Source organism: Uloborus diversus, chromosome 2 (genome assembly GCF_026930045.1).
Source record: "Uloborus diversus isolate 005 chromosome 2, Udiv.v.3.1, whole genome shotgun sequence".
Lineage (NCBI taxonomy): Eukaryota > Metazoa > Arthropoda > Arachnida > Araneae > Uloboridae > Uloborus > Uloborus diversus.
In genome coordinates, this window is record NC_072732.1 from 100,340,820 (window position 1) to 100,354,961 (window position 14,142).

The window sequence follows — 14,142 nt, forward strand, 5'->3', positions numbered from 1 at the left end:
GACACTTCCCCCCCCCCCCATCAGAAATTATGAATTCCTAATTTGAGAAGACAAGTAAATAAGAAAATACATCAAATAAGTTGTTAGAGTAAAAGCATTATTTGATAAACCTCTAATAGGTAGGATGGAATGTCTACTTAACTAGGGGTAAACAAAACCAGAAAAGTTCCCTAATTCAGCAAATTTAGCAAGGAAGTTTCTTCCAGCTACTCCAAGCCCTGCATATAATGAAAGACTCTTTGGAAGCAGAAAATGCTAATGAAACTACACAGAATAAATTCTGCTAGAAACTACGGAGAAAATATTATTTTTACATCACAATTTTAGAATTTTTAACGGCAAATGATCTTTTAACCTGTAACTTTTTATGAAATAATTTATTGAATATTTTTGAATATAACTTATAATGCTTTATTTCTGTATCATTTTTTCTGGATAAATTTTACATAATCAGGTGCTTATTATGAAAAATAATTCCTTTATCTCCAAATGTGAAATTTAATATGAACACTGTTTATGTAAGATATCATTTATGCATATGTTACAGTGGTGTATCCAGCAAGGGGACATGATCCCCTTCCAAACTCAGGAATTTCCTTTTTGACCTTAGAAAAGACTAAACCTTAGAAAGACTAAAGAGGGTGACACCATATCACCCTCTGATTTTTTTTTTTTTTTTTTTTTTTTTTTTGAGTATGCCACTGTTACATAATGTGATAATCATTTTTATGTAGGCATAAATTCTACAACTTAAACAGTTAGGAACTATTAATTCGAAAAAACTCTTTCCAAAACAAGCTCTGAGCACAATTTACATCAATTTTCTCAAATATTTTAAAATCCCCCCCCCCAAATTGTTATTACCACTATTATTTTAATTCAAAATGTACAGGTACACTGCTAAAAGACTGTATTTGGTCAAAAATTCAACATTCACTTTTAGGACTGCCAAATACACAGCAGAAGTGCACAATGGGACAAATACTGAATAATGACCAAATATTCATTACATCCCCAATGTATTTTGTGAGAAGCCAAAGTAATAGCTTTAAATAATTATTTTTTTCTTTGAATATCTAAACTGTAAGTGCATACTCATGAATAAGTTCATCAATTGATTGAAGAAATGTTAGGTTAACTGCAAGAAAAATCACATACGTGTTTTGCCAATTCCTGATTTCCCACTTTTACTCGATAAAAGGATTAAAAATACTGTTTTTCATTCATCATTTTTGTTTAAAGCAACTTTTTTTCTTGTTTCAGATAGATGGTACTCAGCACAAACTTTATTTTTAGCTTGGAGGAGGGGGGGACCCTTATGAGGGAAAGATTCTTTTTTCTCAAAAGGAAAGGTAATTTTTCAGACCATCTAAAAACAGGGGTGATCCCCCCCCCCTTTGAGCATGGAGCCCTTAAAATCAGGAAAAACCCCAAAAGCAAGACCACCCCCTCTAAAAAGAGAAAAATTCCCCTCAAGTTCAATGGCACAGTCTGCGCCATGAACCCCTCCCCCTAGGTGGGCACCCCTGTCTAAAATCTATAACAAAATTTAAATACATTTTTTGGCATTCTCATAATGCCATCTAATCAGTGAAGAAATATTTCTTTCGTAGGACAATTTATACAAATATTTAACAGTTAATGTATTAAATACTCACCCCAGTTCGTAATAAATAATACTCAAGTGCCCTTCCAGACTCTAACCAGACCCCTTTCTTAGGATCTTCATCAGCTAAGAATAAACCATAGTTTTTTGCTGAAAGGAAAAAAAAAAGATTAAAAAAAAGTATTCGAAATATACTTTAGAAAACAAATCATTTGTATTTGTACAATCAATGTGCCTAATTATCTGAAGAAAATAAATGCTGACAATTTTTCTTGAAACTGCCAAATATATGTTGAATATTAATTTATTCTTTTGAATATATCATATCCAAGGGTGTTCACCAGGGGAGAAGGGGGGGGGGGGGGTGGCGCTGACTGTGCCATTGAATTTTAAGGAATGCTTTTATGGGTACTTTTTTTGTTTTGTGGGGATTTCATTAAGCCAAGCCTTAAGGCAATGAGGGGTGCCTCTTTGTCATCTTCAAAAAAACAGTACGTTTTACATAGCAAAACAGGAACACTAGACAAGGAAAAAACAGATTTCATGTTAAAAAGTAAATGTTAAAAAATTTCAATTTTCAAAGAAAAAATACTAACAAACTTATTACTAACATAATAACTTGCTAGTTATTAACAGAAGACTAAATAAAATAGAAGAACATTAGCAATAAAAATAGGTGAACCGATCAATGACACTTAAGTCATTTAAAACATTAGTTCTCCCGCAAATTAAAAAAAAAAAAAAAAAACGCCAGACATCCCTTTTCCCCAACATTCCTATTCCAGTCTACGATTCTCTTCTGCTTTGAGAAATTGGCCACTTGCCAACAAGCGGAAGGATATTTTTTAAAAACTAGGGGGCTCTGCTCCCTGCTCGCTAGCGCTCACCAACCCCGAAGATTGCTTCGCAATCTTATTTGATTCGCAAAGATTTAAATCGTCAATTAAAAAGAAACAGATTAAAAACGCATTATGAGCTCCCTTTGAATGAAACAGTACCCCTTCCTCGGGTTTCAAAATAACTTGTACCAACTTGCAGAGCCGTAACGGCTAAAGGGCTCCTGAGCATTGCAAAACTGCAGTTTTGTACGTTTGAAAAGTAGCTTTCATATTCGTGGTCTCTAATAATATATTTTGCTCTTTAGCTCGGGGCTTGAATTGAGTTGAGCCTAAGATTTTCCGTTAAAATCGAAACCCTTAAAGTTTGTGAATAAGAAAGAAGAAACATGCGAATCGAAAAGACGTAACTATGGCAACGCCAAATAAAACACCAATAATTTTAATGGAGGTAATATTATTCGAACTTTCTTTTTAACGGCTTGTAACTTTTTTTCCTTTGGAGATAGAAACTTAGTTTTTCGACCGTAGGTCGAGTTAGATCTGAAGTAAAAAAAGGGAGCTCTTTCCAGTGGTGTCAAAAAGAAAACTGTGGGACAATTCCTTCGTTTTTTACTAATAGATTTAATGAAGAAAGTAGTGCCTAAATTTTTGCTAAGCCTAAAAAAGTTCGAACTAAAAACGCAAACAACTCCCGCCGTATTTAAATTAGAGCATTGAAACAAATTGCGTAGAACGCGGAAAATTTTACCCTTTCTAACGATATATAACATTAGTATGTGCAAGTAATTTTTCACCCCTTTAATAGGCAATTTGCGCGAAATTTGAGCTTAAAAAATTAATTACAAAAAAACTAATTCGAATTTTAAAAAATGAAATCCCGAGTGCACACCACCTGGGCTTGAAGTAACTTTGTACAAAATTTCAAGGCTGTAGGTGCTATGAGGCCTCCTGGACGCAGGTCCGCCACAGACTTCCTTCCAGAATTTTTTTCCACATAGATTTCTGAAAGAGCATGCTTAAAACATAGGATTGAATCATTTTTTAAGTAATTTGGCTAAATTTAGTATTTTTAAAAATTTATTTTAATCGTTGAGCTTTCATTGTTTACCACTTCTGCCGATGACATCACAAATGATGAAAGGCCATTCACGGATCATATTTATGCCGATGACATCACAAATGATGAAATGCCATTCACGGATCATATTTAATTCGCATTTTTACTCATATGTAGTGGCAACGTTATGGTTGATAGCAAGCGTAGAGCGCAATATTTAATTCGCTTCTTGATTATCATGACGTGGAAACGCCATAGAAAGATTCGCCAAAGAGCATCATTTGTGACGTCATTAGGACCACGCCTTGTTTGAAAACTCGGACAGGTTAAAAAATTAATTAAAAATTGAGCGTTGGGAAAATGAAAGTTTTTTTTCTCGCTCCAGGTTTTTTTTTTTTTTTTTGCTTATTCTATCAATTTCAGTGACTAAAAGTAGTACTTTTGGCTGAGGGAAACAACCCCATTAAGGAACAGCAGAAGCGGATCCACTGAGGGAAACTACGGGAATGTTTCCCTCCCCCCCAAAATCCAATATATACCTAAAAATTTTCACAACAGAGAGTAGGAAAATTCTTGTTTTATAGAACTTGAACTTGAAGAAAAGCTCCAGGAAAAGCAATCAAACAATAGCTGAGATGGATCCATGGGGGGGGGGGAGGAACTGGGGGAATGTTCCCCTTTCCCAAAAATATCATAAGTACTTAAAAATTTTCACAACATAGTACAGCAAAATTCTTCTGTCATAAAGAACTTGAGCAAAAGGCTCCAGGAAAAGCGATTAGACAAGAGTGAAAGCGGATCTAAGAAGGGGAACTGGGGATATGTTCCACTCCTACCAAAACTCCCACGTGTATCTAAAAATTTTTAGAACAGAGTGCAGGAAAATTCTTTTGCTTTATAGAACTTGAACAAAGGAGTGGGGAAAAGCGAGGACAGAATTGCAAAAGCGGACTCAAAGGGGGGAATTGGGGAATGTACTTCTCCAAAACAAAAAATCCCAAGTAAACCTAAAACTGTGCAGTAAACAGAGTAAGGCAAAACCACCATTAGTTGACACTTAAAGAATTAATTTTTAGTGTTAGTTAACATAGCTTGGAGGGAACTCATCCTATGGGAAACTTTTAATAAGTTATAACTGCACCAACTAGTCCCCTATTGTAATGCGACTAAGAACTAGATTAATAAAATGAATGCAAAAATTTTATGTTTTAAGGCATTGGGCAGAGTTGACACCAAACTAAAACGAGTACATCTAATTGTTGATAGACTTTATTTTCAATAGCAGTTCATGCTTTGAAATAGGAAAACAGGAACTGCTTAATAAATGAATTCATACCTACTTAGTATAAATACAGGAATCGCATTGCCGGATCTATGCGGCAGCAAGCCGGTGGTACCCTTGGCTTACCTTTTGTAATTAACCCTATGCCCTCCTCCCCCAGTTGCCCAGGTAGCAACTTCCGGGGGGGAGGCAAATTTACTCTATTTCTGTTGTTTTTCCTTTGGACTTCGATATAAAATTAAAAGGAAGATGGGTAAGGGTCGCAGGCTTTAAGTTTTGCTCCTGTTCTAAAAAATCTAAAATTCGGCACTGCAGGAATGTAAAGGTAGTTATAGAAAAATACAAAAATTAAATGCTTTCGTCACATATTATAAGTTATGCTAAGTTATAAGACTAAGAGAGGTTAACTACATAAAAATTCGAGTTCGGGGACTGATTAAATATTTTATATCGCGCTTATTTTTAAAGACTCATCGATATAGTACAATATAGCTTTCCAATCGTAGTTCAATTTTACCACTTTAGGGCCATTTCAAGACTCAAATTTTCCCAAATTTCTGTACTTGCTTTTTATATCTGTCAAAATAAGTCTCTTTGAACACAAACCTGTTTAAACTGTCCTTTGCATTTATTTGGTGTAGGGTTGATCATTATATTTAAAGCTTCTACAATTCAATGGCGCAAAAAGAGGTGGGACCGGGGGGAGGGGGGCGAACAAAGTGACAGGGCCCATGATCACCCAGAAGGCTGAGTAGAATGTTTTTGTGAAGTATTTCTTATAATTAAAGAGAATATAGAACGTACCTTGGGAAAACGAAGTTTTTTTAATAGGGAAAAAAAAGTGTCGCGAAAAATATAATCAATTTCGAAATTTTTAAAGGGGAGAGCTACCTAACACTTCGCATTCTAATAACATCGAGAATCGATTAAGATTGCTTTATTGGAGCTTCAATTTTGAAAAACTGCCAAACCGTTGACGTTACCAACGATACTCTACAGTCACGTTTTTAAGATGTCAATAACGAAAAATTTCCGGACAAGGGTCCGAATGCTCATAGGCGGATTTAGGACTGAGTTCCTGGGAAGGCAGGTTTTTTTTTTTTTTTTTTCCAGCAATATTAGTTGTAATCACGACTGGATTATAATATCGACTTAATATGGCCCTAAGCTGTTTTAGCTTTTCGGTATGTTTTGTAGACCCAGACAACTTTTCTGTCGGTGGCAAAAAAGGTCAAAGTGCCCCCCTCCCCCACTATGTTTTATACATATGGTTCATGATGGGAAATGGTGTCCCTTTTAAATAGGGAATATACCCAATTTTAGGGTGTCCGAGGGCTTCTCCCCCGTAGGAATTTTTGTAAAATTGATATAAATTTCTGCATTTTGAAGCCTTCTGCAATTCGAACCACAAATATCCTCAAAAAAAAAAAAAAAAGCAAAATACTCTTTTGCCAATTCCGATAATACACAATACAAATCAGTGGCAGCAGTTCTCAGAGAGAAAAAGCGAGGGAGAAAAAAAGGTTACGTTTTATTATTTGCTTACATCGGGCTGTTTAAATTCAATTAGTTTTTGGTCAAGCCTTTAACCCACCCACAAATACAACAATGAATTAAATACAAAATGATCAATAGTAAAAAAATGTTTTTAAATTTAAAAATGGTGTACAGATTTAGAAAATATATAACAGGAGAGTACCATGCCTCAGCTACAAATGCAAAACAATAAGCGCTAGCCAAGCACAGCAAAGAAGTATCATCTTCTTTTGGTAATAATTTGTAATGTCATATTCTCAACTCCAGCGCTCGAATACGCTACCTTGCGGTGATTTACAAAATTGCCGATGAAACTAAAACATTGCCACGTTGCGTTCCACGTGTGTCTGTTGACGTAAACACAGGCAGTTTGTTCTGAGTATTTATTAAAGCAATCGATGAGTCTTAGTTTGCTTTCAGCTACAGAAATTAATTCGTCCCTTAGTAGTATTCTCGAGCTTCTCAAAATAATGTTAGTTTTCCTTATTTCCTTCTAAAATATGAGTTGATTGAAAATGGTGAAAGCGAAAACTGGATTAACAAACTTGGATAACGTTATACAAGGTAAAAAAATTTATTGTTTTGTATGAATTTGTAAGAATATGAGTTTTTTTTTAATCTTAAATTAATTTAACTAACCATCTTTTACAGCAGCATTTAGTTGAAATGGACGGTGTGCAAAATATTTTCTTGAATATATTATCGTAGAACAAAATGAAAAATGTTGCACCGAGAAAGAATTTACTTTATTCCTTTTATTCTCAGCTGAAAGGTTTCGCCAAATTTGTTTAGGGTTATAGTTTTAGTATAGTGCGAGCAAAGTAGCCTTGGCGAGATTTCGCGTTTTTAGTTAAACCATTTTTAATTTTTATCATGAGTGGAATAAAATGGTAGTAAGATTACAGAATTCGATAAGTAAAAAGAAATAATGGTCAATCAACTGAAAAGAAATCTACCACCATATATCCGTAAGAATTCTGTAGATGATTTGAATAACTTGACATAATTAAATCGTAACTCAGAAATTAGAAAAATCGAAACAGAAAAATTTTAAATTAACCGATTCGGGAATTCGTGAGAAATAACTCAGCAACAAATGCAAAACAATAAACACTAGCCAAGCAAGGCAAAGAAGTATCATCTTCTTTCGATAATAATTTGTAATGTCATATTGAATTTTCTAGCATTAATTGTTGTTCTTGTCAGGCCACAATTATTATTTAGTTTTATCAAGAATTGATAAATTTCGAATTCAACATCGTGGAAATAGCTGCTTAGAACTACGAACTACGTAGTTTGCATTAATCTTTGACGTTGAGTAATGCTTCTTGAATTCTCATTTCTTTCTACGTGGGTCAGAATATCCACAAGACTTTGAAAATTAATTTGAAAAGAATAAAGCGAAAAATATCATACATACGAACGAAAATCACAAGACTTTTAGCATTTTCTTCGTTACCACATGCGTTTGTTTTAGTTTTTAAGTCGGCCATTAGACAGTGACTGCAGTGCCCCCTATAGTTCGTTGGAGTTCCAAATAATATATTCAAGAAAATATTTTGTATACAGTCCATTCCAACTAAATGCTGCTGTAAAATATGGTTTGTTAAATTAAATTAAGATTTAGAAAAAAAAAAAAAAAACCCATATTCTTACAAATTCACACAAAACAATAAAAAAAATTTACCTGGTATAACGTTATCCAAGTTTGTTAATCCAGGGTTTTCTTGTGTTTACGCTTTCACCATTTAACAATCAACTCGCTTTTTAGAAGGAAATAATGAAAACTAACATTATTTTGAGAAGCTCGAGAATACTATTAAGGGACGAAACAATTTCTGTAACTGAAAGCAATCTAAGACATATCGAATGCGTTAATAAATACTCAGAACAAACGGCCTGTTTTTACGTCAACAGACACACGTGGAACGCAATGTCTTAGTTTTTTCGGCAGTTTTGTTAATCACCGCAAGGTAGCGTATTCGAGAGCTGGAGTTGCGAATATCGCCTATAATCGCGTTTTAAAACTTCAATTTCCGCAGATGGCTCCCGAAATTTTCTTTCTCGTAACATCACCAGAGACCGTCTAAAACTGCGTTCTAAGACTACAATTACAAAACTTTTTATGGGGGAGGGTCCCCGGATGCCCCCCCCCCCCACCAGATGGCGAAAATTTTAAGAGTGTCCCTTCTAAAAAATTTTCTAGCTGGGCTACTGCTGAAAATATTATTTCCTGAAAGCACTTAAAAATAGAAGAATGAACAAACCTTTTAAAATAATTATCTAAGGATTGTACTTGTAGAATTTGTAATGCATAAAATTTTGCAAGAAGAAGCATTAAGAAGCAAAAGATACGTTGTAAAACTAAAAAATTATTGTTATTTTTTAATGAGTAATTTCATATCCCCCTCCCACACACAAACATACTTGCTAAAAACGTTCCCCTCCCAAATCCATAGTCTGGATCCGCCCCTGGTAATGTTAAGAGAAGAAAAGGTTGGGACGTACTCCCCCTTTCATTTTGAAATTAAAACTTTATAAAAGTAGTTGTTGTCTAATTATATTAGAGAGAGGGGGCTTGGAGGTTCTTCCCCCGAAGTCCCGATTTAAAAGTTAAAAGTAACTTTTAAATCGTTTTTCTTGATATGGAAAAACGCAAAAAGGAATGAAAATTACTAAACGAAGAATTACAAGCACAGCATATACTGATACCCTGGCTGCGAAATGCCTTTTTTCTTCTTTTTTTCCCCTTTTCTTTTCCTTCTTTTTTTTTTTTTTTTCGATGTCGTAAAAACTCTTGAACCTGTGAAGTATTGTGGTGCAAACTGCAAATTCACACGACAATTTGTTGGTTTTCTATGAATTTTTTTAATGTGCAAAGACTTTTCGGACACCCTGTATTTTTACTTTGAAGTAGCAAAACCGCTATGAAAATTAGTAACAACACGGAGTTTCTCTCATTATTTGCTCTATACCAGAGATTTCCAAACTTCATAGCCAGCGAATCTCTTTCATAGACCATTATTAGGGCGGACCCCTGCCATTAGGGTGTATAGATATTTAGTAGTTAATAGGGTGTAAAAGATCATACATAAGACAAAGAGAAGAAACAAAACCATTCCAGATAATTTTATTATCATTTTCTCACTAACATGAGACTAATGGAACATCTAAAATTTCGTTTCCAGATCTTTAATTTCGCAAAATTTCCAGGTGAAGCCGCCAAATACTCAGCGACATCGAAAATTGCTTAAAATTGCGTTTTTGGAGCTTTAATGTACGAAAATTACTAGCCCTACTAATATTATGAAATAGGGTCTTACATCGCGATTTTAAGACCTGAATTTCAGAAAATATTATACCTATACCGCCGTTTTCTAATATCATACACAATCAGGTTTTTTAAACCATACTTACAAAAAAAATGAAGTGGAATAGCTCCTGAATATAAATAATATTGCTTAAGTTTCTAGGACCATAATCTTGAAAAATTTTCCAGGGCAGAGCAACAGAACATTCTTTATGTAAAATCTTTAAAGATCGTCTACAATTGAATTTTTTATACTTCAATTTCAAAAACTCGCAGGGGGGTAGGAGGAGGAATTGATTTCGATCTATTAAAAAGAAATCGATATGGACAGTCCCTGAGTTCCTTCACTTACCCTAATGTCAATAAATATGGCCTATAATCGCGTTTTTAAGGCTTCTAGCAATTTCCGCTGAGGTAGCTGTACCCCCCCCCCCCCCTAATATCAGCAAAAAAAGTCTAAAATTGCGTTTTTAAGACTACAAATTGAAAAAAAAATTTAAATTCCTGTCAGATAAAACAGTTTTTCAGATAAGATTTTTTCAATGTGCTCCCCCTCACCCCAAAAAAACTTATTTCTGATTGCACCACTGTAGCAGGTGTATCTCAAACACATCCTGCTGCCGCAGAACGATTAAAAAAAAAAATTTGTTTGCTCTTTTTTTCAATTAAAATGCTATTTATTGATTTTAATAAACATTAGCTGATTATTTAAATCGATATTTGGTTATTTATTTTTAATAATTAATTGATTAGTCATTCAGTTTAAAATAAATTATGAAATATTTTTATAATTTATGATTCAGAACATTAATTTGTTTAATTAACAGTGAATGTGAGGGTTTTTTTTTTTTTTTTTTTTTAAATTGGAAAGGCGCCGTTCTTCTCTGGATGCCCGAACCGAATTTTATTCGCAGTCCCACCCTGCTCCCGAACCCCTTTTTCTTAACATAATTAAAGATATGTATAACAATCGCAATTTCGAAAAATGGACGGAGAGCATTCTCCAACTTCTTCTCCCTCAATATTACCAATGATCGTCAAAAATGCAATTTTAAGACCATAAATCCTTAAACTTTCCGGGTACGAGGGCCATGTATTTTAAGACATGTGTGATAAAAAAAAAAAAAAGACAAGATCAAAGAGAGTCGAAAAATGCGTTATTATGCCCTTAATTTTGGAAAATTTTCGGGTCAAAGCCCCCGATCCCTGCCAACCTAATCAATAATATACTCGACTTAAAATTGCATTTTTTGAATTTTGATTTCTGAAATTTTTACTAATATTATAAAGAGAGAGGACGAATTTTTGTGTGTTTATATGTTCGAGGTAATCTCCGGAACCACTGCACCTATTTGAAAAATTCTTTCACTGTATGAAAGGTGACTTCTCACTGAGTAACATAGGCTATAATTCGAAAAACTCCGATAAATAGTTCTTTTTTTATTCCAATTTGGGCCCAAATTTCACGTAAATTGCCTATTATTGGCTATTAAAGGGATGACAAATTACTTGCACATATTAATATTATGTATCGTTGAAAAAAGTAGATTTTTCCGTGTTCTAAGCAATTTGTTTCGATGCTCTAACTTCATTACGCCGGGAGAAATTTGCGTTTTTAGCTCGAACTTTTTTAGGCTTAGCTGAAATTTAGGCACTACTTTCTTCATTAAATATATCAATAAAAAGTGATGGAATTGTCCCACAGTTTTCTTTTTGACACCATTGAAAAAAGCGAGATTTTTTACTCCAGATCTCTCTCGACCTTTGGTTGAAAAAATTAGCTTCTATCTTCAAAGGAAAAAAGTTACAAGCGTTTTTAAATCAATTTCGAAATAAGTCATTTTGATTCAGGTTGTCAACCATTTTATTTTCGCGTTTCCATGGTTACGCTTGGTTACGCTTTTAAAATCCACGTTTCGCATTTTAATTTCTTAAAAGTATTTTAATATCTGTCGTCATTGTTTGGAAGGGTAATTTTGCATGTTTTTTTTTTCTCTTTTATTTAAGGTATTCTTTAAGTTATTAAGTTATTCTTTTAATTAGTTGTTGAACATACAGTGAAGCACCGTTTATACGTTTCTCTTTTATACGTTTTTATCAATTACACGTTTTTCAAATTGGTCCCTGCAGAGTCTAATACACATTAACGTTAACATATTATACATTTTTTTCATTTATACGCTCTTTTCATACAGTCCCGTCAATAACGTATAAACAATACTTCACTGTATGTCACTTGACACAATTTTTATTCTCAAGGTAGACCGGGCAAAGCCGGGCAACGCAGCTATTAATATATAAAGATTTGAAAGCTACTGTTAATGTGATTTTATTCGGAAGTCCAGCGGTCGAATACGCTACCTTGCGGTGATTTACAAAACTGTCGATGAAACTAAAACATGGCCAAGTTGCGTTCCACGTGTGTCTGTTGACGTAAACACAGGCAGTTTGTTCCGAGTATATATTAAAGCAATCGATGTGTCTTAATTTGCTTTCAGCTACAGAAATTAATTCGTCCCTTAGTAGTATTCTCGAGCTTCTCAAAATAATGTTAGTTTTCCTTATATCCTTTTAAAATATGAGTTGATTGAAAATGGTGAAAGCGAAAACTGTATTAACAAACTTGGATAACGTTATACAAGGTAAAAATTTTTATTGTTTTGTATGAATTTGTAAGAATATGAGTTTTTTTTAATCTTAAATTAATTTAACTAACCATCTTTTACAGCAGCATTTAGTTGAAATGGACGGTGTGCAAAGTATTTTCTTGAATATATTATCGTAGAACAAAATGAAAAATGTTTCACCGAGAAAGAATTTACTTTATTCCTTTTATTCGCAGCTGAAAGGTTTCGCCAAATTTGTTTAGGGTTATAGTTTTAGTACTGTGCGAGCAAAGTAGCCTTGGCGAGATTTCGCGTTTTTAGTTGAACCATTTTTAATTTTTATCATGAGTGGAATAAAATGGTAGTAAGATTACAGAATTCGATAAGTAAAAAGGAATAATGGTCAATCAACTAAAAAGAAAACTACCAACATATATCCATAAGAATTCTGTAGATGATTTGCATAACTTGACATAATTAAATCGTAACTCAGAAATTAGAAAAATCGAAACAGAAAAATTTTAAATTAACCGATTCGGGAATTCGAGAGAAATAACTCAGCAACAAATGCAAAACAATAAGCGCTAGCCAAGCAAGGCAAAGAAGTATCATCTTCTTTCGATAATAATTTGTAATGTCATACTGAATTTTCTAGCATTAATTGTTGATCTTGTCAGGCCACAGTTATCATTTAGTTTTATCAAGAATTGATAAATATCGAATGCAACATCGTGGAAATAGCTGCTTAGAACTACGAACTACGTAGTTTGCATTAATCCTTGACGTTTAGTAATGCTTCTTGAATTCTCATTTCTTTCTACGTGGGCCAGAATATCCACAAGACTTTGAAAATTAATTTAAAAAGAATAAAGCGAAAAATATCATACATACGAACAAAAATCACAACACTTTTAGCATTTTCTTCGTTACCACATGCGTTTGTTTTAGTTCTTAAGTCGGCCATTAGACAGTGACTGCAGTGCGCCCTATAGTTCGTTGGAGTTGCGAATACCTTTTGGTTTGTTTGGCGAAACATTTATTATTGCCAAAGAAAAAACATCCGCTTCACTCGCAAAAGGGTTGGGTTCCGGTAGCGTGCTCGCTTGCCACGTTAGGCGCTGAGCAGGGGTTCAGTCTAGGATTATTGTTTTGAGGCAACCGTTAATGTAATTCATTGTTTTGGCGATTTGTTTTGAAAGAAAAGAAACTTTTGATTTGTTTTTATCCGATTGAAATGTACGACATTTTCTTCTTTTTTTTCTGACGATGATTTTTGAATGTGTTGTTGTTGTTGCCTGTCCCACTTGGCAGACAGAAACATCATACCAAGTCCATGAAGCCGTGCAAACAAAGTCCCTCCAAATGATTTTTGAATGTTCCACGGGATGCTTTTTTTTCGTTAGAAGGATGGATAATGACAGCGTGGTTTCTGGGCAAGTTTGGCGATAAACAATAGAGCTGCGGAATTATTTTTACATTTGAAAGATGTTTGATGTCTTTTTTTTTTTTTTTTTGAGCAATCACGATTGCTTATTGTTCTCACTTGACCGTTTTTGGCGTCCGTACATTTTTCAGCTTGGACCAGGGCTGCAGCACCACCGTCCACCGGCGGCGGCGCGGCTGGTCCTGAGCACTGTCCCCCGAAATTCACTTTTGCTGGGCGGTGACGTCCATGTCCCACACACACGAACGCCTACACACACACACACACACGAACGCCTACACACACACACGAACGGCTACACACACACACACACGAACGCATACACACACACACGAACGAATACACACACACACACGAACGCCTACACACACACACGAACGCCTACACACACACACACGAACGCCTACACACACACACACGAACGCCTACACACACACACACACACGAACGCCTACACACACA

At 34.5% G+C, this 14,142-nt stretch overlaps 1 protein-coding gene across 3 annotated transcripts in view; it reads right to left on the reverse strand.

The window, feature by feature from the left end:
• LOC129235307 (talin-2-like) overlaps window positions 1–14,142 on the reverse strand; it is a 249,247-nt gene that overhangs the window by 110,153 nt on the left and 124,952 nt on the right. For all 3 annotated transcript variants that reach the window (XM_054869037.1, XM_054869038.1, XM_054869039.1), the window contains exon 3: window positions 1,659–1,756. In XM_054869037.1, coding sequence (XP_054725012.1) covers window positions 1,659–1,756 — 98 coding nt within the window. The remainder of the gene's footprint in view (window positions 1–1,658; window positions 1,757–14,142) is intronic.